This window comes from Morchella importuna (genome assembly GCF_003444635.1).
Source record: "Morchella importuna strain M04M26 chromosome Unknown Morimp01GS041, whole genome shotgun sequence".
NCBI classification, from domain to species: Eukaryota; Fungi; Ascomycota; class Pezizomycetes; order Pezizales; family Morchellaceae; genus Morchella; species Morchella importuna.
Window position 1 is genome coordinate 116,830 of NW_025763438.1, and position 25,877 is coordinate 142,706.

General features: G+C 48.8%; 7 protein-coding genes across 7 annotated transcripts; 3 read left to right on the top strand and 4 right to left on the bottom strand.

Moving 5' to 3' along the window:
• Positions 1-4,753: 4,753 nt before the first annotated feature.
• Positions 4,754-6,446, top strand: LAJ45_10022 (uncharacterized protein; the record flags this gene model as incomplete). The annotated part of the gene is made up of 5 exons (XM_046119553.1): positions 4,754-5,255; positions 5,333-5,374; positions 5,448-5,732; positions 5,799-5,981; positions 6,064-6,446. The coding sequence occupies 5 exons, from the start codon at positions 4,754-4,756 to the stop codon at positions 6,444-6,446; spliced, it is 1,395 nt and encodes a 464-aa protein (XP_045967184.1).
• A 644-nt stretch (positions 6,447-7,090) lies between these two features.
• Positions 7,091-8,290, bottom strand: LAJ45_10023 (uncharacterized protein; the record flags this gene model as incomplete). Its single annotated transcript, XM_046119554.1, has 1 exon — positions 7,091-8,290. One exon carries the CDS (start codon positions 8,288-8,290, stop codon positions 7,091-7,093), a length of 1,200 nt encoding a protein of 399 aa, XP_045967185.1.
• A 5,736-nt stretch (positions 8,291-14,026) lies between these two features.
• LAJ45_10024 (uncharacterized protein) lies at positions 14,027-15,405 on the top strand (the record flags this gene model as incomplete). The annotated part of the gene is made up of 2 exons (XM_046119555.1): positions 14,027-14,500; positions 14,581-15,405. 2 exons carry the CDS (start codon positions 14,027-14,029, stop codon positions 15,403-15,405), a joined length of 1,299 nt encoding a protein of 432 aa, XP_045967186.1.
• Positions 15,406-18,422: 3,017 nt separating this feature from the next.
• On the bottom strand, positions 18,423-19,027 carry LAJ45_10025 (uncharacterized protein; the record flags this gene model as incomplete). The annotated part of the gene is made up of 2 exons (XM_046119556.1): positions 18,423-18,656; positions 18,758-19,027. 2 exons carry the CDS (start codon positions 19,025-19,027, stop codon positions 18,423-18,425), a joined length of 504 nt encoding a protein of 167 aa, XP_045967187.1.
• Positions 19,028-19,605: 578 nt separating this feature from the next.
• On the bottom strand, positions 19,606-20,666 carry LAJ45_10026 (uncharacterized protein; the record flags this gene model as incomplete). The annotated part of the gene is made up of 4 exons (XM_046119557.1): positions 19,606-20,010; positions 20,078-20,188; positions 20,255-20,434; positions 20,526-20,666. 4 exons carry the CDS (start codon positions 20,664-20,666, stop codon positions 19,606-19,608), a joined length of 837 nt encoding a protein of 278 aa, XP_045967188.1.
• A 494-nt stretch (positions 20,667-21,160) lies between these two features.
• LAJ45_10027 (uncharacterized protein) lies at positions 21,161-21,745 on the top strand (the record flags this gene model as incomplete). The annotated part of the gene is made up of 4 exons (XM_046119558.1): positions 21,161-21,192; positions 21,308-21,333; positions 21,406-21,521; positions 21,620-21,745. 4 exons carry the CDS (start codon positions 21,161-21,163, stop codon positions 21,743-21,745), a joined length of 300 nt encoding a protein of 99 aa, XP_045967189.1.
• Positions 21,746-22,496: 751 nt separating this feature from the next.
• Positions 22,497-22,898, bottom strand: LAJ45_10028 (uncharacterized protein; the record flags this gene model as incomplete). The annotated part of the gene is made up of 1 exon (XM_046119559.1): positions 22,497-22,898. One exon carries the CDS (start codon positions 22,896-22,898, stop codon positions 22,497-22,499), a length of 402 nt encoding a protein of 133 aa, XP_045967190.1.
• Positions 22,899-25,877: the final 2,979 nt, after the last annotated feature.

Sequence of the window (25,877 nt, forward strand, 5' to 3'; positions counted from 1 at the left end):
TAGGTTATGAGAGTCGCTTTTTTCTAGTGTCTACTGTCTATATGGTCTGTTGGTTATTATGTTGTGGCCGCCAATCACTGGGGTGTGCTGGGTTTTTAATTGGGTCTAGAGTGGGGATTGGGGGCCCGGGGGGGGGGGGTATTGATTGATAAAAGATAGCTAGATCGAGAGGATCTGATAGTTAGCTATATATTGCTGTTGCTTTTTGATATTACTTTTTATATTGGAGGGGAGGTAGCTTAAGCTTAAGCTTAGAATCTGATAAAACTTTCCAATTGGCCTTGAAGCTTCCAGTTCGCAATGTCTTGGTATTCGCTGTTGGGTTTTGTAGGCCAACGAGATAGAGTACGTCCAATTGTTAGATCAGAATTGACTTGGCAGAGAAATCACAAGATTCTCTAATTGATATTCCAGTGCCATAGATATCTTTCAAAATGTAAGAACATAGTGCCATTTTTATTACCGTGGCTTCGCTATCATTGACAGTCCTAATCGATAAGTATGAGGCCGGCAGCACCCTAGAGCCTGCCTAGGAACTCTCGAACGAGATTGAGACGAGAAGTAAGTAGCCTTTCATGCTTGTCGAAGCAGGGACAACAATACCACGAGTACCATTATCTCATTTCAATGTCACAAGTTTGAGCTGAGATGCGACAGTCCCCGGCACGGCCCCGATCTTCCTAGAACCCCCCCCCCCCCCCCCATATGCAGACGGGATTTTATCCCGCGGGAGTAGGGAGTTGCGGGGTGCTGCTTATCACCCAGTTATCGGCGGCGCAGGCAAAACTCGGAGTAGGATTAATTAGTTGGGCTAGTTAGTTAGGGAAACGCGAGCTAACGTGTTATGTGTCGGGTCCTTTTCTCGGGATCGGGGATGCGGGGAGGATTGTGTGTGGCGGTGGAACGTGGGACGTGAAAGAGATGGAATAATATATATCCGGGTGAGAAAAGGGTCTTGAGGGGTTTGGTGGGGTGAGCCGCTAGCTAGTGGGATCGGGCGTGACATGCAGCATGCGGGTGAAGTGATGTGGGAAAGCGTTACCGTGACAATGGTTTGGTGATATGCAGCTGCAGGAGTGTTTGTTAACGTTGATCTGATCGGCTAGTAACTAGTAGAAACCAGCCGGATTGTTAATTACTAGCGTGTAATGTGCCGTGCAACAATTGGAGAGAAAATTTTCAGGCTTGTTTGCTTGCAGGCAAAATAGTTGAGAAAGGCTCGCGTGGGTCTGATTGACCATTGACATCCGTAGCAGAATATATGATAGTGGTGTGACAGGTCAATGATCGGTCTGACTGGAAAGATTGGCCCGCTAGCGATGAATTTGTCGAGATACCCCAATCTCAACAGGCCAATCAGAGGAGGCTGCGTTACCACGAGCTAAGCGGAAGGCTTAAGAGTAGAAAACACCTCCATGGGCCAATTGCTGGTCTTAGTAGATATAAGAGCGTGGCCTTATTAGGTGCTCCTACCCTCAATAATGTCCTTAAATCAGTTTTCAGAGTTTCTCTGGTATCATCCTGTTAACCTCTACTAACGATTTATGCTGTATTTTACCAGGCTCAAGTGCGAAATATGTCAAGTTCAAGCCCATTGAGTCCACACTGTATGACCAAAGTCAACTCCAGTCCATAAGCTTCTTTCACATGGATCCAAGCCTGTATATATGACCTGTAGTCCACTCTAATCCTCGTGATGTAATTGATGAGATAATCTGACTGGGCGAGCCTACTATAGCCCTGATGGTTGCATTTTTTGTCGGAATAATACAATAGATGTTCATTGATAGTTTAAATGATGACAGAGATTTCTGACTGTCTATACATGGCCCGAAATCGCGCGAATCCGGGGCAACGAGCGGCAGAAACGCCCTCGCACATGATTCGCGATGAAATAGGATGTGCTTCATCATGTAGCTCCCTAATACGGGACTCCAGTTATTGAGCACGGAATGGGGCCAACCTATTTCTCCACCTAAGTTAGGGGCAATTGCTGTCTTGATTTCGAGGCTCGGTATTATTTGACTGATCTTTCTTTTTATATTTCTCTGATTCATGTATCATCTCTATAATTAAAAATCCAATGTAGTGACAAGTTTGATCATATCATATCACTCGAACTACGATGCAGTTGTAACACGGTTTTTTTTTTTTGTTTAATTCATTAATTGCATCAGTTATAAAACGTTCAATGACCGCAAAATCGTTTATTATCCACACACTTTTCAGGTATTGAGCTTCTATCAAGAACCCAAAGCCGATCCCGTCCGCTGAGTCTTTTTTTTTTTTTTTTGCAGGGTCGAATGCCACCTGCCACACAGCACTAAACCTTTTCTTCCGTGTCATACAAACTTTATGACGCCGTACAGCTGGAGTAGTATGTCTCTGGTGAAAATGTCGAGTGAACGGCCGCAGAGTCGTGGAACTCATGTCCGTGAGAAAAAGGATAATGAGTTCGTCTGTCTTGCTCTGACCGCTTCCTAAGACAGAGTATACGTATCACTCTTCGTGTGTATACGCGTGTAGTGTAGATACATATTTCCTGTGGGTCTATGATACACTAGATGCATTTAGATGTATCTGTACACAAAGTACATAGTACATGTGCTCTCACAGGTATCCATGATCACGATCATGGCATGTAGTGCAATCGTCTAAACCCCCCAGGATACCCAAGGGCTGTTCAAGGACTGCGGGTAGCTACAGGCATAGTGTTGAAGATATCTTTATGCAGCGTGCCGAATCTTCGCTGGGTACGGAAAGCCACTTTGACGACGTTGATCACCCCTTGTGTCAAGGACAGCACTTACAGAAGAGTTTTTCGTGGCTGCCCATTGCATGGTAGTTCATACCGATGGCATTGCGTCAGTTCGGTCTGGATATATCTGGGTCCTCCATACTGTTTGTTTTCTTGGGTCGGTGAGAACGGATAGCCGTGCAGCATGGCCATGGTGGGGTTTGATAGAGTTGAGCGGGTTGAGGGGTTTGCTCTCCAGATGAGGTCTTCCAGCCTTGACGAAGGTTGATCCTAGAGTTGAGGTATCTGTACAGCATCAAGCTGGGCCAATAGTTCTGCTAGATGTTAAAAGGCGGTTTGTGATGAAAGATAGAGCGAAAGCAAGCGTACAGGAGAAGGTTAAGTAGGAAGGGTGGGAAGGAAGACAGACATGAACCGATGTTGAAGAGTTGACCACACGCTCGTGTGAGTCCCCTTACGCTAAAGTCCCCCTGCTGAGCAAGTACTCGGCACTTCAAATGTGTGGAGCATGAAATGGAACGATGTGTCAACTTCAAAAAGACACTGTGGATAATAGTTCGTAATACATATATCGAAGGGAACTTAACAAAACCACATAGCGGAGCTCATATTAAATAACCACCAACCAAGAGGATGACCTTCATCATCTCAATCTACTATGGGACTCTAGTTTTCAGAATCCTCAGTCTTAAGAAATCATCAACCGGCCGGCACGTCTGACCTTTTGTTCATTCGAACCTAGAGCTATGGCTGAAGATAACACACATGCCATTCGAATGAACCAGATGGATAAGAATCATCCCAAGCTATAGCGGCGGCTGTGAATATATGTACATGCGACTGGCCGGTTGTATGATATTGCTTTCAACCGGCCGCAGTGAGGTATGCCTAGAAGACGTTGCCCGCGAAAAATCTGACATGGTTTGAGCTGGGTTCATAGTGTGACAGGTTTTGAGAGTCTCTATGAAAGAAATGCCCGCTTTCTCGTCTTTATATAATCCAGGAAGAATACGACAATCTAGGAGCTCATAAACCTCAAGGGTCCACAGGGCCTCAAAGTATCAGTGGATGAAGTCTCAACGTTGCTCTGACCTTTCGCTCTGAATCCTATATACACACAAATAGCTGGTACGTAGAGTTTTTGAATTACTCTAGTAACCATCACCACTAACAATACCTATTCTTAATTAGGATCAATAAGTACTAGCGTTCATTAGAAATTATCAACTATAGATATCGATATCCTCTATGAAAGTCTGTTACAGCTCGTTAGGGCAGTATACTGAGCCGGCAATATTTCAGATTATCCCCTCAATGAGGGTGTCAAAAGACGGTTCTTTTATATAGATATCAATTGGGAAAAATTAAGGGAAAAATTATATATAATATCTGGGGTATGCGCTTACGCCCAAAATCATGTAAACCAATCATTTACATTCTGGGACAACGTCGTACACACGTAATATGTTCTTGACTCCTCTACTTAACTCAAGCTGCCTCGTTCCTATATGCAGACAATTTAAACCTAGGATCTTAAAAAATCCATGTCAGAGTGCCGTCGGGAAGAATCACTTGTTCAGGTATCCATCCGACCTGGAAATGGATCTGTTCGCGGGGTCAATTATTGCATTTAGGGATTCGAATATTATTACTTTAGATATATATGTAGCTATAGTCTGACCCCCCACAAAAATCAGGGCGTCCCCCCGGATCTATATCCTGACACGATATACATATACATATAATTTATACACACCGCACCATCGGGCCTTGGCTTCGTGTTAATTGGGTTAAGAAAAGCGTCCAGAAAACTTAAAGACGTTATTTGCCCTAAGGGTAAAGTTCCAACCCCCCAAAACACAGCACTCACTAATACCAAATGCCCAGTATTTATCGCAAATACCCAACTAACCCTCGGCCTCTTTCCTCAACATGACCAACCCACTCACGACAATTTTTTCCACCGCACCTCAAATACACCAAACAAAACCCACAATGAAACAAAAACTCAAAAACAAACTCGCCGCAATATACGATCTCACAGGGCTATCCCAGATCCACCTTACCCTAGCACCCCTCCGCCAGAAACTCTTCTCCTCAACCGACCAGATCTCCACCCTCCTTGAGCTCTGCTACTCCCTCGCCCGCATCTCCCCGGGCTGGTCGTCGTCGTCGAGCTCCGGGTTTCTGCACGAAAAACACTTCCACCAGTCGCCCATCAAGCTCAGAATCAAAACCCTCGGGGACAAAGCCGTCAAACTGATGCTGCCTGCCAGCGCGCCGAGGAGTGCGGGCCCGTATGTGAGGGAGGGATACCAGCTAGGAGACGGATGTAATTTTAATAGCTTCGTTTCGATGCTGCCGGAGAGCTGCCGGGATATCTCGCAGAAGGCTAGTCCGCTGGGGTTGGTTGCGATGCTGTTTCCGTATGGGAAGACGGAGGAGAATATGAGATATGTTGCGTGCTGCTTCTGGATTTGGTTATGTGTGATTGACGGTAAACAATTTCTCCCTCATCATGTTCGAAAAATGCGTAGCTTCAATCTAACACCCCGCCTTGTCTACTACATATAGATCTGACCGAGCATCTCGTTGGGGACGAATGGGAGCAAACCGGTAATTTCGTGCCCCCACTACACCGTCCATACGCACAAAAAAAAAGTACAGATAGCTGACACTTGAATACCAGAATCTGACCTAATGCTCGTCTTCAACACGCCTAGAGATTCCATGGACTGTCTCAACTACTTCCACAAAGACAGCGACGCCGTGCAAGTCTCCCACGCCCTCCGCACCGTCATCGACTCAACCTCCATCTACTACCAATCCGGCGTCGTTTCCGCTCCCTGGAAAGTCGCATTCAACAATGCCGTCAAGGAGGTCATTGCTGGCTTTAGGGCCGAGAGACCGCTCCTTTCAGCGGACAGGATTGAGCTGTCTGACTGGATGCCCGTGAGGATGATCACGATTTCTGGTGTGTAGTTTTAATTGCTTCCTCGTTTTATATGAACTCTCCCATGCGGTACTAATATTGAACCAGTACGCCCATTCATGATCCTCGCAAAGGCAAGCCTAAACCTCGACCTCACAATGTCCAACTTCGGAAACCCACTACGTGAAGACCAAACACCCTCCTCCGACCACCGCCGCGGCTACGACGCTACCCTAGCCAAAGTCGAGCGCCTCCTCCAACTCATCATGGGCCTCCAAAACGACATCCTAGGTATATATCCCCAAACCCACCCCAATCCCCAATCCCCCACCTCAATCCCCCATCCACAACCAACTAACCCCACCCCACCCAGGCTGGGAAAAAGACTTCGCCCTCTCCAACCCGCTCAACGCCATCCAAATCCTCATCCTCCACGGCGCCACGCCCAGCAGCGCCTTCGCCGACGTCGTCGAGACCCACAACGAGCTCGTGCGGCAGCTCTTCCACTACGGCGAGCGCGCATGGATCGAGTCACTCACCGCCGGCGACGATATTGGCGGCCCGGGAACCTACACGTACGGTGCGACGGTGCGCTCGAACCGCAGCAGTATTGCGAGCTTCATGGCGGCCCCCGGACAGAGGCAGAGGTTGATGCCTGATGTGGACGTGCAGAGGTATCTGGAGCTTATCATGGGCTTTGCGAATGGGATGGCGAGCTGGATGGCGGTGAGTAAGAGGTATGAGGTCTCCGTCTGACGCGGGGGGTTTGCTTTGGGTCTTGATCTAGCTTGGCTTATTGGCTGGGGGGTGGAGGGTGCCTGTCGTTTCGTTATTACTGTCCGGCCGGCACGGTTTGGTAATGTGGTCCTTAATTGCTCGGGTTATGTGGTATATGCCTCTCTTTTTTTATATACACATGTACAATTTGATATAACTGTCGTTACTTATCGATAAATGCAAAAATACAAAAATGTTTTTTTGTATTTTGATGTGTGTGTGTTTTTATGATGACGAGATGTCTGTATATAATATCGTAGAGTAGACGTGCACAACACAACGAGAGTTAGAACAGCTTTGTTCTGTCCGTTCGAATTGATGAGCTGTAATATTGTATTGTTCTATGGCATGTAGATATGCCATGGGTCTTTTTATGGGGGCCAATGGGTGGCTAGTACTAACAAATCCCTTGTCAATTAGTAGATTATAATCCAATATCATTCCCTAGAGTATCTGGCCCCATCAAAACTTCAAAAAGCATCAGCACCAGCAATTCAACTAACCAAAATACCCACCCATCCCACGCACAAACACCAGCAGAAGAAAAGAAAAAAAGAAGAAAAAAGAACTTTTCAATTAATTACCCCCTACCTACAAAAAAAAACACACCCAAAAGGCCACATTCAAGTCTTTCTATACACCCTCACCATATACCTCATATTCTCCAACTCAATCGGATACCTCAGCCCCTCCGGCAGCCTAAACCACCTCGCCTCCTCACCCAGCACCTTCTCCCACGCCTCCCCCGCCAGGAGAGTATGATCCAGCAGCATCCCCATCGGAAACACCCTCCCATTAACCGTGACCGTCGAGTAACTCCCCGCGCTCTCCAGCACCAGCAGCAGACACCCGCTCCGCACGCGCTCCCCGAGCGCAAGAAGGAAGGCTGTCGTCGCGCCGCGCGACTGCGTGTACAGCTCGTTCGTCGTGAACAGGAGCGTGATGAGGCGGGCAGAGGGCGGAATCAGCGCCGTGGCGGAGGGCGCGAGCATGTCGTGGTGGTGGAAATCGACGCTGTAGACACCGCGCGGGAGGTATGCGGCGCGTGGGGGCGTGGGGACCGTGGTGAGCGCGGTGGTGAGGGTTGTGGTGATGCGTGTCCAGTCGGCGATGTCGATGGCGGTCATGTGCAGTGAGCGCGAGGGGGTGGAGGTTGTGGCGGCTGCGGGTGGGGAGGCGGGGGTGAGGGCCAATGATTCGAGGTCCTTTTCAAGAGCTTTCGCCTCGTCTGGGCCCTCCTCTGCGGCCTCTTCAGGCTCCCCGCTCACTTCCTCGTCCCCGGCCGTATTCTCCCCTGCCTTGCTTTCCTCCTCTGCAATTTCAGTTGCAGTTACAGGCGCAGCTGCCATTTCGGCCTTCATCAAGCTCTTCACCGCCGCCGCGACCGCCACAACCTCCGCCCCCGCGCCTCCACCAATACACACAATCTCAACCCTCTCCCCCTCCTCCCCCTCTCCCTTGAGCTCAAACACCCTCCTGAGCGCGGGCGACAGCTCGAGAAACACCTCGCGGTAGCACAGCGCCCTGCTCGGGCTCCATCGCACCACATACGCCTCGAGGTTCTCCGGGGCGCCAAAGGCCGCCAGGAAGTCGCGGTTGAACAGGTGCGTCTTCACCTTCTGCAGCAGCTCTGGTAGCTGCGGCGTGAACAGGGGGCTGAACGCATGGTGGAAAAGGTCGAGGATCTCTTGCGATTCTTTGGTGTTGCGCGGGGGCGGGGGCGCGCGCGCGGTGGGTTTGTATTTCGGTTTGACGGCGGCTTTGAGTGCTGATTTGCGGGAGCCGCGGCGGCGGTCGGAGGGGGTGGGGTTGTTGGTGGACATTGTGGATGGCGGGGTGGTGGGGTGGGGTGGTGGGGTGGTGGGGGTTTGGAGGTTGTGAGCTTGGGAAGTATTCTCTTTATGCAAGATCGCTTGTGGGATTTTTTACATAACCCGCGTTTTATTTTGGATTCACAACCATATCGATCATCCCTTTTGGTGACTGAATTGGGCCTGGGCGCAGTCAATCAACAATGAGGAAATCGTATATATCGGAATTTCAAAGCTGTGAGAGGAGGAGTTAACTTGCGATAAGACAAAGACAGGAAGGAGGACATCACATAGATATATATCAAGCCTCAATTAAGATACTCAATTGGGAAATGATATATTTGCTGACTAACTATGTAACTAACGGTTAAGCGGGACCAACCTGGGAGTTGAATTGGAGATTTAGGACTCCTTAGGCTTCCAATTCCAGCTGCAGTTTGGAATATCTTCTAATATTGATTCTCTGCAATTACAAATTCTCCATTTCAGTCGTCCGTGGTATAGACGCTCCCGGACCATTCGGACTCGGACAGTTAACGTAGAAAAGAAAGGATCAACGTTTTAAGTGGCTTCAGTACCTCTTTTCAGCCAATCATGATTGACTATCTGAGTGAGGGGGTGTCCGAGTGGCTAGGGAGGTCGTCTACAGTCAAAACCAAAGAGAACCCCTTGGCTTGCCCTATTGTAGAAACGCACCTGTAAGATTAACAAATTATACAAGGTATACAAGCAGTGGATTGAACCTTATAGTTGCCTGAGGAGTTGGAAAGATTTAATTGGTTGGTGCGGTAGGGACCACGATGGTGCTGGTCTCGATAGATAACTGTTTTGAAAGTCACACTTAGTGTAATGGAAACTCGAGTGGGTTGATGACTTGTATAGAGGAAGAGTCCAGCTCTGAACGGCATGAAGATATGCCAGATTATCTGGTATAGCTGTTAACTTCTCTCTAGCTATGAATTTTGAATACAGTGCTGCCAACTATTGACTAACCCCAATCGGCAGTCTCGTATAATCGTCCTCACACCCTTGGTCCTGTTGGCCGAGGCCTCAACTGCTAAGTCCACTCACTACATGTATCCTCTCTAGTCGAACTTGCAGTGTCCCCAATAATGCTCTGCCTGACGCGTCATTCTGTCACGTGCTCTGTAGAAAGAAGCTTTGCGAGAATCGAAATAGAACACATCAGATCATGTTCGCCAGGATAGGGAACCACAGAGAAGGCGCGGAGGGAGCTCCGCGATGTACGAGAAGCCTGGGGGGATCTGGCTAGCTGTGGATTGCGAGTGTGCCCGCGCATAAACCTTATCTTCTAGATCTGGCGGCACAGGCACAGGTACAGATATGCTTATATGCTGTGGATCTATACTAGAGCTCGTTCCTGAATATCGATTATTGGCATGCAGTGGCCACTACATAGGAGGTTTAAGCTATGTATGTGGTATATAAGCAATTGAAGACACCAACGTTCTATTCTCATTGGTATTTTAGAGCTGTTTTTCTGCCGTGCTCTTTCCATTGTAACTGCTGAGTATATGTAGTTCAAGTTGCAATTGTTTCAACTGACATCGACATACACCATCAATCCGATTCGATTCTAGCCCTTAGATCACAGCCCGTACGTTTCGAGATCAACTAGGATAATTATAAAGACTTCGGTGCTAGCTAGGAAGCAACTGCAAAGCACAAATGCCGAGAACAGAACTCGTTATGGAATACGTATACTCTACATTCCAGAGCTTTGTTGTATAGACCCAGATCCATGAGGGCAATGAGGTGTGTAAGTCCCCCCCTCCCAGGCTGGATTCGACTGCTAACAAATCAGTTGACGTCTGCCCTATCCAAAGCACCAATGCGTCAGCACACCACCCAAAAAGCTGCACTTCCCATCACCTACTCTGTTTATCCACCTCCTTCTCTATCAGACGAATTATCTAATTATCTGTCCAGGCACGCGTCGGAGCAGTCCAAGCATTGTGAACCAAACCAGCCTTGGCAGCGCAGCTGGTTCAATAACAGGATTCTCGCTCAACAGGTTTTGTGCACTTTCCCGGGCAATGTTAATAATAATGAACACCACCCACTCCCCCTTTGGGGATTTTCGGTATCACGAGAAGAGAAGAGAAGCTTGTTATGGTATGCAAGGCAGAAAGTTAAGTAAGTCACCGGTGCTGGAGCGGAGGGAGTGGAGGTGACGATCTCGCCCGCCGAATTCCGGAGATGTTGAGGATTGGTTATTGGTTGCAGTATTTCAGGGAAGTCTCACGATTCCTAAGTACATACTCTAGATATGTAGGTATGTAGGTATCTAAGTACTCTACCTACATGGGGCACGTATAGGTACAGTTCCAGGTGGAAATACCACGATCGATTATGTACCTACACGGAGTTTAGTATCTACCTATCTACTCGTAGCTTTATAGCGTTTCCGAACACAACTAATATTGCATGACATACGAAAAAGCGCCAAATCCACCTTTTTGTATGTCATGCAATATTAGTTGTGTTCGGAAACGCTATAAAGCTACGAGTACTCTACCTACCTGCTTGCTCCGGAGTACTGCGGCAGAGCACTGTCTGTATCTGTCAACATGCTTCTTCTTCACCTCGACCCATGGGTTCCTATGCATGCCCAGAAGAAGAACGCGCGGATGCCAATGTTCCTCATGCAAGAGATCCAGATGCCATGAACATGTGGCGCCATATCCCACGAAGATCAGTAAACGTCCGCCGTACATACATTACATTACATGCCCAGACATACATACATACATACATACATGCCCAGCCAGACATCTTCAAGTCAGTCAGTCAGACCAGACTGCTAAGAAAAGAAACCTTTGGGTTTGGGGAGGGGTCGAAAGGGAAAACTTCACCAAGCTCAGTACTCCCGGGTTCCACGCGTCCGAAGTGGGTTTCCAAGACAATTACAACCAACCAACTTTGTCGCCGGCCTTTGCAGAACCCGAGATGGAGCAGAGTAGAGTATGTAGGTAGTGTGATAGGGATTTAACTTTGTATCTCCTTTGAGTGCCCTTCCCGCCTCGATCCCCTCCCTTGCGTGCTGTGTGCTTGCTTGCTTGAAAAAAGGCTCTACGTACGTATGTATGTATTTTTTTTCGAAACCGTGAATATTAATCACGAGGCACACTCACTATGCGCAACATCCGTACTCTTAGTAGAGTACTTTGCAAGGAACGACTGACTGACATGACTTCTCTTTGCAAGAAAGAAAGAATCAATTCCAGAGCAAGAGCAGCTCCCCCAAAAATAAGTTTTTGGCTGTTCCTGGAAAATTAAGAAATGACGTCTTGCCAATCATGACGCGTTACATAAGAACCGCCACACGCTGAGCCACGCGATCTGCTCCGACATAGCCGAGAAAGTGGGTTGTGGCGGTAGAGTAGAGTAGAGACCAGGCAGGGGTGGAGGGAGGGAGGGAGGGTGATTCCAGGTGCTATGACGTTACCGTTATCCAGCAGCAGCCAGTGGAAGTGAGTGAGAGAAGTGCTAGTTCCTTGCTATCCACAGGATTTTTTTCTTTCTCTTTCGGAGCCCCGTCAGCCAAATACATAAAGAAGGGCTCCTCCTCCTCCACTGTGCTTCTTCTTCTCGCTCGGTCAATCAATTCAACAAGAGCTTTAAATCCAAAGTCTATCGAACACCACACCACACCACACATCCACTCAATAACTACAGTTACTGTACTCAAAAAAACAAAACAAACCTAAAAACATCCACAATGGCCTTCACTGCTTCGTGAGTTTTGTTCCCTTCTCTCTCTATCTCTCTTTCTCTCCTTTGGAATTTCCGCTAACATGCAATGCGCGGCCCCTCAGTGATATCTGCAAGATCCTTCTCGCCATCCTCCTGCCTCCGCTAGGTGTCTTCCTTGAGCGCGGATGCACTGGTGACCTTCTGATCAACATTATCTTTACATGTTTGGGATACCTGCCCGGTATCATTCACGCTCTGTAAGCTCTTCTTCTTCTTCTTCCTATTTTCATTACTGCTATTCTATGGAGTTCGGGTTTGCTAATGTTGCTGTTCCGCTAGATACATCATCTTCAAATACTAGACCAGCGAACCATCCATCGTCCGTACCCCACCGTTCGAACGATAAAGGGCATATTTAGCATGGCATAGTTTTGGGGGGAAGAGAGTGGGGGGCTTAATACGATAATCCAGCAGCAGCAGCAGCAGCAGGATAGGCTTGCTCATCATACGACCAACCAGCCTGCCTAGCTGACTAGCCTGTGCTGGGAAACACAAACACATTCTCTCTTTTCCTTTGTACGCGGTTACTTCTTCTTCCTCTTCTTCTTCATATCCTTTTCTCGGTCTTGTTATGGACGGACGGACGGACGGCTTTTATTCGTTTCGGAGCGTGAATCTATTCGGAGCTAGGCTAGGCTGGGTTTTGGGCTTTTTTCTTTCTTTCTTACTGGTAATTAACTGACTGGTATACTGGTATTGGGTTTTTTTTTGTATTATTTTTTTTGTGTATGACTGTAATGAACGGAAATGATGCGCTTTTTGCCTTTACCTTTACTATAACTTATTTTTTTTATCTTATCTTTATCGCACGTACGACGGGGCTGTTCTGTTCTGTTCTGTTCTGTTTATCGTTATCGTTATCGTGTGATTTGTGAATGTGTGCTTGTGCTTGTGCTTGCTGGGGAATAATCAAAACCCTTTGTATAATTACTCTCAGCTGTGCACGCAGTATTAATGCAGCCCAGCCCTATTTAAGGGGGAAGGAGAAGAAACTAGATAGAGGCTCCCCCTCGAGGATTCTCTCCCCCAGCTAGCCAATGGCTAAACTGCACTTCGATCCTGAACGTACTCTACCAGTGGAACAAAACATGTCAGGGATTCACTCAGATCACAGTCGTGCTCTGCTCTGTCTATCAATTCTCAAGCAAAGCACGGGCTGTAGAGCGGTACCTGCTGCAAGTCAAAAAAATAAAACAAAAAAATAAATAGAAAGACCCTAGCTACTTAGGCACTCGGAGTGCACGAATGATCGTATCGTGCACTCCACATGTCATGGCTCATGGGTTAGGGTTGCCATGTTGCTACCTACGGCCCGCACCCGACTTGACTTGGACTTTACGTATCAGCCAGCCAGCCCCCCTGGAGCTATACACAAAAGGGAAGGTTGAGAAGAAGAGAAAGAAGAAGAGGAAGAAGAGGAAGAGGAAGAAGTAAGAAGGTGTCTCTCTCTGTCCTCTTGATATCACTCTGGCCTCTTGTCTTCTCCACTCCTTTAATTCTCTTCACCCCTCTCATTCTCACTCTCACTCTCGCTCTCGCTCACTCTCTTCATCCCCCCCAATTGCAATTGATTGTTGCATCTCGATCTCGGCTAGATAAATACTAGTAGAGGTAGAGATAGGCCAGCAACTGAGACAGACATCGACGCCCCCCCCCCCCCTGTCTGTCTAAGCTTGGAGAAGAAGAAGAAGAAGAAGCAGAAGCAGCACTATCTGAGTAGCAGTAGTAGCAGCAGGAGCAGCAGCAGTTGTTGAAGAACAAGAAGAGAGATTGGACATACCTGTGTGGTAGTTAACGTTGCAGTCGTCGACCTACAACCACCCACCACCCACCACTCACTACAACCACCACCACCACCACCCCGCTCGGTCAAGATATAAGGCCAACCTCCCCCCAACACCATCACTACCTAACCACCACCACAACAACAGACACACCCACCCATCCACCAAGATATCCAAGCCAGCAACCATGCGTATCTCACACGACACGCTCTCGCCCGACCTCATCCACCTCCTCTCCGCCTTCACGACGACCTTCGCCTCCACAGCCCACTCCTTCCTCAAACAAGAGTCGGTGCACGCCGAGCCCTTCAGCCGCGTGTGCGAGCTGCACACCACGCTGCTATACCTCTCCGAGTCGCCGCACCCCACCGCCCTCCTGCAGCAGCTTGGCGGCCGAGACGGGGCCGACGGCGATGGCAATGGCGACGTGAAGCACGCGCAGGAGCTGCTGGGGTTCATGCTGAACGCAGAGTTCATGCTGTGGGAGCTGTACCGCGGGCAGGGGTGCAGCGTGTTGGAGAACCCGAGCTTGTTCCATTGGGTCACGGTGGGGCGCGAGTGGGAGCGCAGGGAGCGCACCGCCGTGTGGGGCGTCAGGGAGAAGGTGCTGAAGATTAGGGTGGCATTTGTGAGGGGCATTCTGTGTGAGGAGGGGCCGAAGGTGCGTTTTTGGTTTCTGATCTTGTGAGGGTGTGTGTGGTGAGCAATGTTTGCTGATTGATGTGATGTGTGGTGTGATAGTTGGCAGAGTTCACGCCCCATGATTGTGCGTCCCGTGGCATCGACTTCCCAGTCGACCTCGCAGCATTCATGCCTGCGCTGCATGCCCAGGGCATCTATGACGACTATGAGGAGCCTGCGGCGGCGGCGGCAGAGCCACAGCCAGAGCCAGAGGAACCAGAGCCCTCGTATAGCAGCCTGCTCGAGAACTCGACCGACGAGTCCGGGTATTCGTCTGCGGCATCGCCCCCAGCGACCCCCACACCGGCCGACCAGCTGACGGCGCTCCTCCTCAAGGCCACGACGGACCCGCTCCCCACACAGCTCACCCAGAATCTGCTGACGCATCTCTCGACTAACCGTAGCCTCCTCTCAGCCTACCCGCTTGACTTCCTCTCGGTGTCTACGCTCGCCGCATACGTCTCCTGCAACCCCGTTCTGGCCCGCGGCATCGTCGTGCTCCTGCTCGAGGCTACGTCGCTGGCGCGGCGTGCGGAGGTGCTAGGGACGCTTGCGGGGCTGCCGGTAGCACTCGGAATGTTGGATCTGGTGAACCGCGTGCTCATGGAGGTTGGGCTTCTGGGCGCGCAGGAAAAGAGCCATCTTCTGCATGGATACCTTAATAATGCCATCCGTGCCGCGGAGGAGGAGAGCGGTGGGAAGAGGGTCCAGACGAGAACCGTGCAGCTGATTGTGCTATTTGTGACGGCGCTGATTAGGGGCGAGGTTGTGGCGCCGGAGGAGGTGTTTTATGAGGTGCAGGAGCTGGGCGTTAGGTTTGCGTGGGTGAGGGAGGCGAGGGAGTTGTGGAGAGGACTGTGTGCGGTGACGGAGGGCGAGGTTTAGGTTTGCGTTTGGGGGGTGTATTATAGTTGCTTCTGATTTTTGTGCGCTGGGAGGACGTTGTGCTGATGGTAGGTATGATAGGTAGGTAGGTAGTATCTCATCTGCGGGATCGATTGAGAAGGGTGTATTTATTTTATCTCTTCCTTCTTCTTTTTTTCTTCCTTCTTCTTTTTTTCTTCCTCTTTTTAACTTTGCTTTATCCTTCCGTGGATGAACTTGAAGGAGTGGGGATTTATTATAATCACCATTTTCACCCTCCTTCTTTCTTCTTCTTTCTTCTTTCTTCTTTCTTCTTTCTTCCTGGCCTTCATGGGTACGGTATTCTTATGTCTGAACACGACCGTAACGACGCAACGCATCTCTTTTGTTCTTTCTTCCTCTCTCTCTCTCTCTCTCTCTCATCATCGTCATCATCATCATTATTGGTCGGGTCTGGTCAGGTCGGTATTCTATCCTGGTTCTTAATAGTCAGTTACAAAAAAATGGGAATTGGGGGTGGGGCAGTAAGATATGGAGGTTCAGATTGGGCAGGATTGGGATAGGATTGGGTAGGGTGGGATGGAGTACTTAGTGTTATGCCGGTTATGGGCGTGGTGGTAATTAGAGGTTGGTTTGGCTTGGTTGGCTGTGTATATTCTTTACTTTATCTTTTTGTAGTGGTCGGAGGAGGGTTGTTTGGGAGTGTGGTGGTGGAGGAGGGGGGGGGGGGGGGGGAGGAGGAGGGAGACAGGGAGGGAGAGGAGCCGGTGAAGGAGCCGGTGAGGGAGACGGAGGGGGAGTAAAAAAATTGTGGATAGTATAGTAGATGGGATAGGTTAGATAGCTAAAGGCGGTAATGTGATTGGGGGTTAATGTTCGAGCTTACTATACTGAGTATCCTGTCTCTTGCCTCTTGCGTGCTGTGGTGATGTGCGGGCGGTAGTGGTAGGCGGTGGGGTTGGTGATGGTGGGGGGGAGTGGAAATGATCGATATGTGGAATTGGGTAGTCTTGGCATTGCTCTGGGGTGCTGGTGGAGATGATCGTAGTGGCATGTTGGGGTTAGGGGTCGGGCCAGTGGAGGCGGAGGATGCGGGCCGGTAGGTATGAAGACGGAAAGATCGAAGAAAGCCTACCGTAAGATTATAGCGTTTAGACAGTTCACCGATTGAGCTATATCGTCGGAGTGCTCTGCTTTGTGTTTCTGCTGGATTCTGGTCTGTGTACTTGTGGAGCTTGGCTGTGAATTATTTGTTAACCGTCTCCTGGGTGCCTCTAGCTCTGTAGTGGTGAGATGGTGGGGTGGTGTTTTCTAGCTCTGGGTGGTAATTCTAGTAAGAGGGCGGGAATGGGCCTTTTTTTACTTGTCTAGTGGTTGATATCTCTCAGACTATAGCTAGCTAGGCGGCACATCTATCTATCTATCCCTCTATATTATAAATCCAGATCATTTGAAATTTTGTAACCCACTTCCCCGTCGTGTTCTACAGTTCTAGCTAGCTAATTATAAGGGTACGTATTAGAAAAACGTGAGATCTAGTACTATACTCCCCAAAACAGGCGGGTAATCCTGTATGGTTCTGAGAATGTGTAGTTATCATTGACACGGGTATTCATGGGAACCTTGTGGCGTGTGATCTCTGTAGTTGAGATTGGGGTTTTAGGGTGAGACTGTGTATGTGATTGATAAAATTCAATTTTGAGAAATACGGCCGGTCTGCCTGATCAAATACTGCTCAATATCCTGTTCGGTTCTGTACTGTATCCAAACACTACTACTACTAGCAGACGTACCCAACCCATACTCATCAACACCACCGTGACAAGCTATGCCCCCAACGACCACGACAGAACCACTTTATAACACTACTAGTACACACCGCACCACGCCGGGACCCACCCGGCCCCACGCTAAGCGGCGTAAAAAATTACAATAAAGCTCATTACCCTACCCACACATCCATGCCTCGCTAGCTCAATCGGTAGAGCGTGAGACTCTTAATCTCAAGGTTGCGGGTTCGACCCCCGCGTGGGGCTTCAATGAAGCTGTTCTTTTGCTATTCTCACTAACTATTGGGTTCTCTGGATTAGTGAGAATACCAATAGACCTTTTTTTTTTTTTTTTGAGCTGCCTTCACTGCCAAGAATTTGTGTCTGGCTGGGAGAAGCAGGTTAGTTCGTAAAGTCAGATGTAGGGTCTTAACTGAGAGTAGAAGAGCGATCGGGAGCGTGGATAGGAGCGAGTTAAGCTGGCCAGAGCGCGTGGAGGTTGTGGGCGAGTGATGTGTTGTGATTGAGGTCGTGCTGGAGGCTGGTGGATGACTGATTGGAGGAAACGGAGCACATGTGTAAATACCGTCCGACGGCTTTGATAGACATATGTATCTTTAGGCACAGGATTAATAGGGCTTACTCTGCCCTGACACTGATATAGAAAGGAATAATTCAGTGTAGATCATGGGGGGCGTATTGGGACGTTGGGGTTATGGTAGGAGGCCTAACATTTTTTGTTCGCCGGGTTGCATGAGCCCTAATATTTTAGGAAGTGGGGTTGGTTGGTTTGTATGGAGTTATTTGTATTATCGAGACTTGACATTTCTGCCGATATTATTAAAGTCAAATCATGCAGTTATGTTGATGATTGATGGGCCAGCTGCGTGCATATAATATTTGCCGGGCGTCGGTCAAAATGGTTCCTGTAATCTATGTCATTTACCCTACTAACCGGTAATAAACCGCCCCAATCTGGCATTTAGTACTATTCTCACTACTATTCTCCTAAATAATCATCTGATGGTATATCCAGTTACGGAAAGCAAAATACGGTACTGTTTATACGGACATCTATAGCCTTTACATAGTATAGCCACCATACCAAGCATAGACACTAACCTTCAAACCTCCCATGCAACAAAACCACCACTTCCCCAAACGATATATATATTTCATTACTTCTTTAATAAACATCAAACGCCCTATCCTACACCCCTACACTCCTACACCCCCCCCTCTCTCTCTCTCACTCATGCCCATGCATATCTACCCCACCATATTAAAGCTCCCCTGCTTCCCCGCATGCAAGACCGCCCACAGCCTCACCAGGCTCTCATACCCCACGTTGTCCCCCGTCCGCAGCACCGACGCCGCATCCACATTCAGCGGCGAGTCCGGCTCGGGGCTCTGCAGCAGCTGGTGGATCGCCGTGAGCGTCGTGCTGATGGTGTAGGCGGGCGACCAGGCTCCCTTTAGCAGGTCGAGGCATATCTCGCCCGTCTGTTTCCCCCCACCACCCATTGTCAGCCCCCTACCACTCCCACCCTCTCCCGGGCCAACCAACACAAAGAGATAGGGATAGAAAAAGAGAGAAAACATGCCTTCAAATGCACATTCGGATGGCAAATCCCCGTCAGAAACGTCATGACCGGGGGCGCATGCGGGTAGTTCGCCGGGATCTTTATATCGATCTTCCATTTGCCGCCCTCATAGGGCGTGTTCTCGACACCCTTAAGGAGCGCCTGCCAGTGCAGGAGGTCGTCCTCGGAGACGGGCTCGAGCGACTCGAGGCAGGGGTTGGGTTCGGAGCGGTAGGCGGAGAGCTCTTTGAGGAGACGCCGGGTTACGGGGTTGCCGGAGGAGGAGGCCATGGTGTGTGTTGTTTGTGTGTATAGGGGGTTTGGTTTTGTGTGTGTGTGGTTTGGTTTGGGGGGGGTTATGGGTGAATTGGAGGTTGGAAGAGGTGGTGGAGGGGAAGAGAAGGGAGGAAAGGTTGTTGGGAGCTGGCGCGACGGGGGACGTGTCAAGCAAGCTTTTGGCTGGGGTGCTGTGCTGCTGCTAACTGCCATGCCGGGCCGAGGCTGGGTGGGTGGTTGACTGGCTTGCTACATACAGCGAATCACAGCTGGGCGCTTGGAACAGAAAAGATGGCAATTGTGATCAATTGAAGAAGTGGCGATTTGCGATCTTCATAGTAGAGTAGTAAAAAACAAAAAAAAGAAGAAGCTATGTACTGGAAAGAAGCAAAAGGATAGAAAGAAGAAAAAAGTCCCGCCCCACCACAAACCCCCCGCCCATTTTTGATTCCCTTCCCTTAATTGAAAATTTACAAATGCAATGTCACTCAGGGCTTAACTACAACATGTAGCTATGCAGCAGTAATACTTTACTTGGCAGAAGTAGTAGTAGTAGGCTGACATCTACCTGCTTTTCCTATCATTACCCTACCCTAATTCCTCAACCCCAACAAGATATTCGCCCCACTGCCACCCTCCTTCCCACCGCCAGGCAGATACGACACATTCGGGTTACTCGCCAGCGTCTGCGCAATCTCCTTCGCCGCCTCAATGCGACGGATCTGGATCAAACCGTCACCAGCCTTGTCCACGGCCCTCGAGATAGTCTCTGCAGACTCTGCCTCACCCTCGGCACGGATGACAGAGGCCTGGCGCTCCTGCTCGGCCTTCTCGACGATGAAGCGCGCGCGCTCGGCGTCCTGCTGCGCAATCTGCTTCTGCTCAACAGCCTTGGTGAATTCGCGGCCAAAGGTCATGTGAGTGATGGAGACGTCCTCGAGCGCAATGTTGAACTCTTGCGCGCGCTTGAGGAGGTCGGCGCGGATGCGGTTGGAAACCTGTAGAAAGACGAATGGGTTAGGGTTTGTGATTAGGTTTGTGGAGGAGGAAGAGGGGGATAATGACCTGCTCACGCTGGGTGATGAGCTCGGCGGCGTCGAATTGGGCGACGATGGACTTGAGGACTTCGTTTCCGATGGAGGGGAGGACACGCTCATCGTAGTCTTGACCGAGAGACTTTGGAAAAGGTGGGATATCAGACTAGAGATCTACTGCTATCAACAATGGGAGGATCGATCATACCTGGTAGATCTTAGGGAGAGCCTTGACTTCAGGCCTGTGCAGGACTCTGAGTGTCAAGCTGACCATCTGGAGATCCTTTGAGCCAGTGGTGGTGGAGATGTTTCTGGGCTTTGTGCGGACATCGTAGATAACTGCCTTCTGGAGCCATGGGATGAGGAAGTGTGTTCCCTCGTTGACAACCTTTTTTTATATATATGCATCGTATCAGTATACAGTTATCATGCACACACATAGAGGGATAATGTTTGGGCGGGGACGAGGAGAAACAAACAGTTTCCTTGACACCGCTAATCCTATCAAAGATGACGGCCCTGCTGCCACCCTTCACATCATAGATGGACAGCTGGAAGAGCGACACACCGACCGCTGCGGGGATGGCCAACCGAGAGACGAGGTTCAGGATTCCCGACATTGAAGACTTTCTAGTGTGTAGAGTTTATCACGGAAGAGTGTGATAGGTTGGTGGGGATGGGGGGGTTAATTAGTTTCACGATGGTGGTGGGGGTGAGATGATCCAAACCCAGCACGACGACGTTGTTAGAGAAAATGCAATGCCCACCTTAGTCATCCCCTCCATCCACACCCATCCTCCGGCCCGCGTAGGACCTGGACCGGGGACTGGACTGGGGCTGGTTGCTGCTTAACGGTAACGGTAACGGGCACCGGCGAATCACGGTCGCGGGAAAGGCCTTTTACCCTCCCTTCAATTCCCTCTTTCTCCATCGCCCCACGTTTACTGCCGATTGATAAATATCAACCGCACCCACCCACCCCTTCCACCTTCCCCCCCAACGACGCCTCAAACGCAAACAACCACTCTCGCTCCTCGCAGCAAAACCTTCGCTCTAAACCGCGTTTTCTTGTTTTCCCAATCAATCTTTTCTTTCGAATTCGACATCTGCAGCAATGGGTGGCGGTGGTGAAAAAATGCCTGGGAAGTAAGTACGATTGATGATTGCACGCACGCACACCTGCCACTCCCTCCCTCCGGATGGGTGGATGGATGATGGATTAAGGTTGATATATATGCTGATGGATCTTGATACACGATAGTTACATAGGATGGTGGGGATCATTCGGTACGTAGACTAGCACCCTCACCTGCATCTCCACCTCCACGTACGATAACCAACTAACACCCCCTCCCACAGGCTCCCCTCCCCAGAAGGGCGTAACAACCTACACCCTCTCCGCCAACCGTCAGCGCCCCCTCAAGGGAGCCGCCCACGCCGCCGTCTTCAACAGCTGGCGCCGCTTCCGCTCACAGGTACCTCCCATCCCCCCCCCCCCCCCCCCCGCAAAGTCATTCAATACCATATACCCCGCATCCATCCGGGTAATTAACACAACTAAACAAACAAACAGGCCCTATACGTTGCCCCGCCCTTCGTTGTCGCCTACCTCCTCATGGACTGGGCTGAGAAGAGGAACCACTTCCTCAACAGCAAGGAAGGCCGTGCGCTCTACGCCGAGTCCGAGGCCGCAGAGTAAAGAGGAGCTTTCTTCTAGCTAGCGGGCGATTTGGACAGCAACAAATTTCTTTCTTTCTTTCTTTTTTGAGCTGGAGATGGGTGTGTGCTTTTTTTGTATAAAAAATTGATATCTAAATACGCTCTTTCTTTTAACGGCATTGTGAAGTGTGTGAGGTGCGGGTAGATATTGATATATGCTTTCTGGATGTGGGGGTCCAGTGGGGTGGGTGTGGGTTTGGGTTTGGGTTTGGATGCAGATGTGGGGGGATAGAGTAGAGGCGGGGATGGAGGTGGTAGTGATGGTCTGTGGTTTCGGATCTCAGGCTGAACCTCTGGACCTCTCTTTGACATTAAAGATCGTCAAGTGTGTAAATGATATCATGAGACCAAAAGCAGTGCCACCCATGCAGCATCACGTCATTCATACATAGACTATCAGTCACCAGCCAGCACTTGCTTCTTGAGAAATCACTCGGTCTTGGTCGATCACAATGAAACAAAACGAAGCGTAGTATTAATATTAGATAGTTCGGTCGCTGTAAAGTAAGGTTGATAACGAAAGGAATAAAAGAAAAAAATCTAGCCAACCCCCGCCTGCCCGTCTAATCTATGGTGGTGATGCATGTGCGGGGGTGGTATCGCGATCCGATCTATCTATCTAAACCAACACCTCTAAAAACAGAACAAAAACAAAGGAAAGAAATTGTTGCTTTTATTGCTCCTGGAGCGAAAACGAACGTCGTTGTGAATCCAAACTCCCTCCCATCCGTTTACGCCTTTTTGTTTTCTCCCTTGACTTCCCTCTCCTGTTGCTGCTGCGGTCGCTGCTCCTCTTCCTCGTCCTCATCCTCGTCGCTGTCCTCCTCACTTCCCCCGCTGAGCTCCTCGAACTCCTCTTCAAATTTCATCCTGATCTCGTTCCCCCAGAAGGCCTCTTCCTCGAACGAGACGGCTACCGATGCCGACTGCAGTCTTTCGTACGTCTTCCACCCTCCCAGGCGCCCTTTCGACTGCGGTTCGATTGACCTGAATCGGCGAAGCTTCACGGGGCTCTGGTTGTGGATGTACTCAAAGTACTGGTCGATGGAGTTGCACATGGCGCGGACCTTGAGCTTTGAAGGCTGCGTCTTTGGCGGTGTGCGCCGTGGGGGCGGGAGCGACGAGACGGCCATTTTTAATTATTTTTTTTTGGGCGAAGTTTTTTTTGAAATTTGGTTCCAGGTGAGCTGGATGCGTTTTTATTTTTTTGTTTGTTTTTGAGGGGCGTTTTTCTTTTAGGTGGGTTGAAGTTGTGTTGACAGTTGACTGACGTTTATCTCGGTCAAACTTCTGTGTGCGCTCTAAAATCAGAAACTAGGCCGGGCTTATAATAGAAAAGAGGGGGGGGGGGCTCAAACTTACCAGTAAAAAGAGAGAAAGGTAACTATCTCCTTTTTGTATTTTTCAGCCCTTAGCTGCGCCGCCTCTCTCACTCACTCTCTCACTCGCCTCTTATTCACACCTCGCGCACAAAAAATTCGGTTGTATCGGTAAGTTCATACTGTTGTGTGTCGGAGGGAAAAGGAAAGCGCGAACCAAGGGGGGGGACTGCTGTCGCATCTTATATGTCTGTTGCAAGCTGACAAAGAAAAGCAAATTAATAGATTGCCCATGGGACTGTCTTTTTCCAATCAGGGGGGAGAGGGGGGGTGGATGATATAAATACCTCCTTATTTTTTTCTTTTCTTTCCCTGGTTATCTATTTATCTCACCCAACTTTTGACTCAGGTTTTATGATGTAGTCCAAACACTCGCCAAGGAGGGCCCTTTTCTTGCGCGCGCTGCTGCTGACATCTATGACTTGCTGACTCTGAAACAGGGCAGAGCGCAGTTACATAGTTGGCTTTGGGCGAGTGATGCGAGATGAAGCCAGTAGAGTAGAGTAGAGTAGATCCAGCTTAGTGCCACGTTTATCCCTGATTATCGGTGATTCGTTCGTTTTGAGGCCTTTTGGACAACAGAATCCGAAATTCCCAAAGTTGGTAATAATCAGCACGTGAAAGATCGATAATGCGATTGGTTTGGTAAAGCTTACTTTTATGTATCCCAGATTACTCTAGATTGGAAATTCGCATATAGGTGCTCTATATGGACCTAGATCATATAGCCCTTAAGCTTCCTATCATTTCGCACAGTTCACCGGGCAAATATGTTTCTTCACTTTCGACCAGTCCTGATTAGCTTCATGAAACACTGCACTGATAACTCTCGGTGCCAAACCGGGTGATGAAATGAGGGACAAGATGCTTTGCCAGTGATAGATGAAGTGAAGATGAATGAACAGGTGGACAATGCTCACCATATCCACTGAAATACCTGTCGTTTACTACAGAACTCCGTATTGCTCTCTTACGTACTCTACGCAGTATCCTTCGTAATCATCAGTGCCACAGTCAGGGTTAGGGCCAACTCGGGTTAATCTATATCCGCCGGCCTGATCAGATAATCAACGAAAATCGATATTAATGTCACGGAAAGCGATAAGCGTTTAGATCGAGATCGAAACTACGGCGGGAGGTCTTAATCTTATAGTATTGCAATATAATTATCAATGCTTAAGTTATCTCATCCTATGCCATAGCCCTCGGGGTTTGTGCTCGTGGACGATATCCTAAGACCTAAAGACAATTTCGAGTGATCTAATATGATTACATGTCATTTTCACCCCGGCTCTGGAATTAATTATCTCAATCGCTCCCCTTTCATTTAGGCGTCATTCTACCACATAGTCCAATATTTATACATGAACCCAGACCTTCTCCTCGAAAACATTGTCAGTAAAATGTCTCAAGATATTTCACCTCGGGTCTTACCAGAACCTCTGATTTGTTTCAGAGGACACGTACACTTAAGCAGCAGAAACAGCTTAGTGGGTACGATCCTGGCCTAGAGCTCGAGCCAGCATGGTTCGTGCCCAACACTACTTGAAGTTAAAGTTAAAGTTAAGCTCGTGGGACTTGAGATCAAAGCTCAAGCAGAGATATACAGTATATAGCTCAGCTCGTTAACCACACTAAACTTGCAGGGTGAATTTAAGTATATTGCAATTCATGAAACGTTGCGAGAGTGAAAAATCGATACCTTATATGAGAGTAATATCATAATATCTATAAGGGTACCATGTCTTTGGTACTTTTCTTGGGAAAGTAGGATTGGCACTCTCTCTATGGGTACTCTCGCTATATACAAGGGGTTGTACTCAGAGCGAAATTAACGGTGCATTATTCTTACGTGTGTCTTGTAAAATATTGATAGACTACGAAGTCAGTTATCCATGATATCTACATGATGTCTAATCTATATCAAACTACCAACCTACGAAGATGGACGCTACATACTTGTATGTCGCATCCCTTCCGAGCTTGGGAGTGGCTTTGTTCATTACACATATGGTAGAAGAAGATCAACTAATGATAGTGCTTCCTGGCCACAAAAAGGAAGATTATACTATTTCGAAAACTAAGAGCACCACTTTCCGGTCCTGACTCTCGAGTGTACCCGATAAGCCTTTGCTGTAAGCTTTCCAACTCAGTGCTAAGACCTCAGCTTAGAGTTGAGGATATCTGACAGCTATCGCCCTCTGGATAAGTGGCTAATTTTATTTAGTGATTCGCGCTCAGGCGTGTAATTAGAAGTCGGGAATCATACACGACATGCACCCGGCGATGGAGAGAGGAATTCTTTAATACGCTTGTCCCTGTTATTTAAGATCCGCACCGTATTAATATGCGTGCCCTTTCTAAATATGGCCACTCATTTCCAATAGCCATTGCAGTGAATTCCGGGCTTTTTGCTTATTACAGCGTAAGTGGAAATTGTTTTGACTGTCAGATTAATTGAGTAAGCATGAGTCTGATTTTTCTGCCTTTCTATCTATACCAATGTCCGAGCTTGTAGGACGGATAAATCATATGTCAATTGACGTTTCCCCGGGCAGCTTCCAGATAGCGTCCCGTGGCGAATTTGTCTCTTTATTTCTCAAAAGACCGGACTTCCCCTCTTTAGACCGGGCTAACTCATCGGGCCGGGCAGGACTACATATAAGAGAAATCCAACAAGCTAGTCCGACCAGCCCGGTCAGCCTAGCCAAATCATATCTGGAGTCTCTTCCA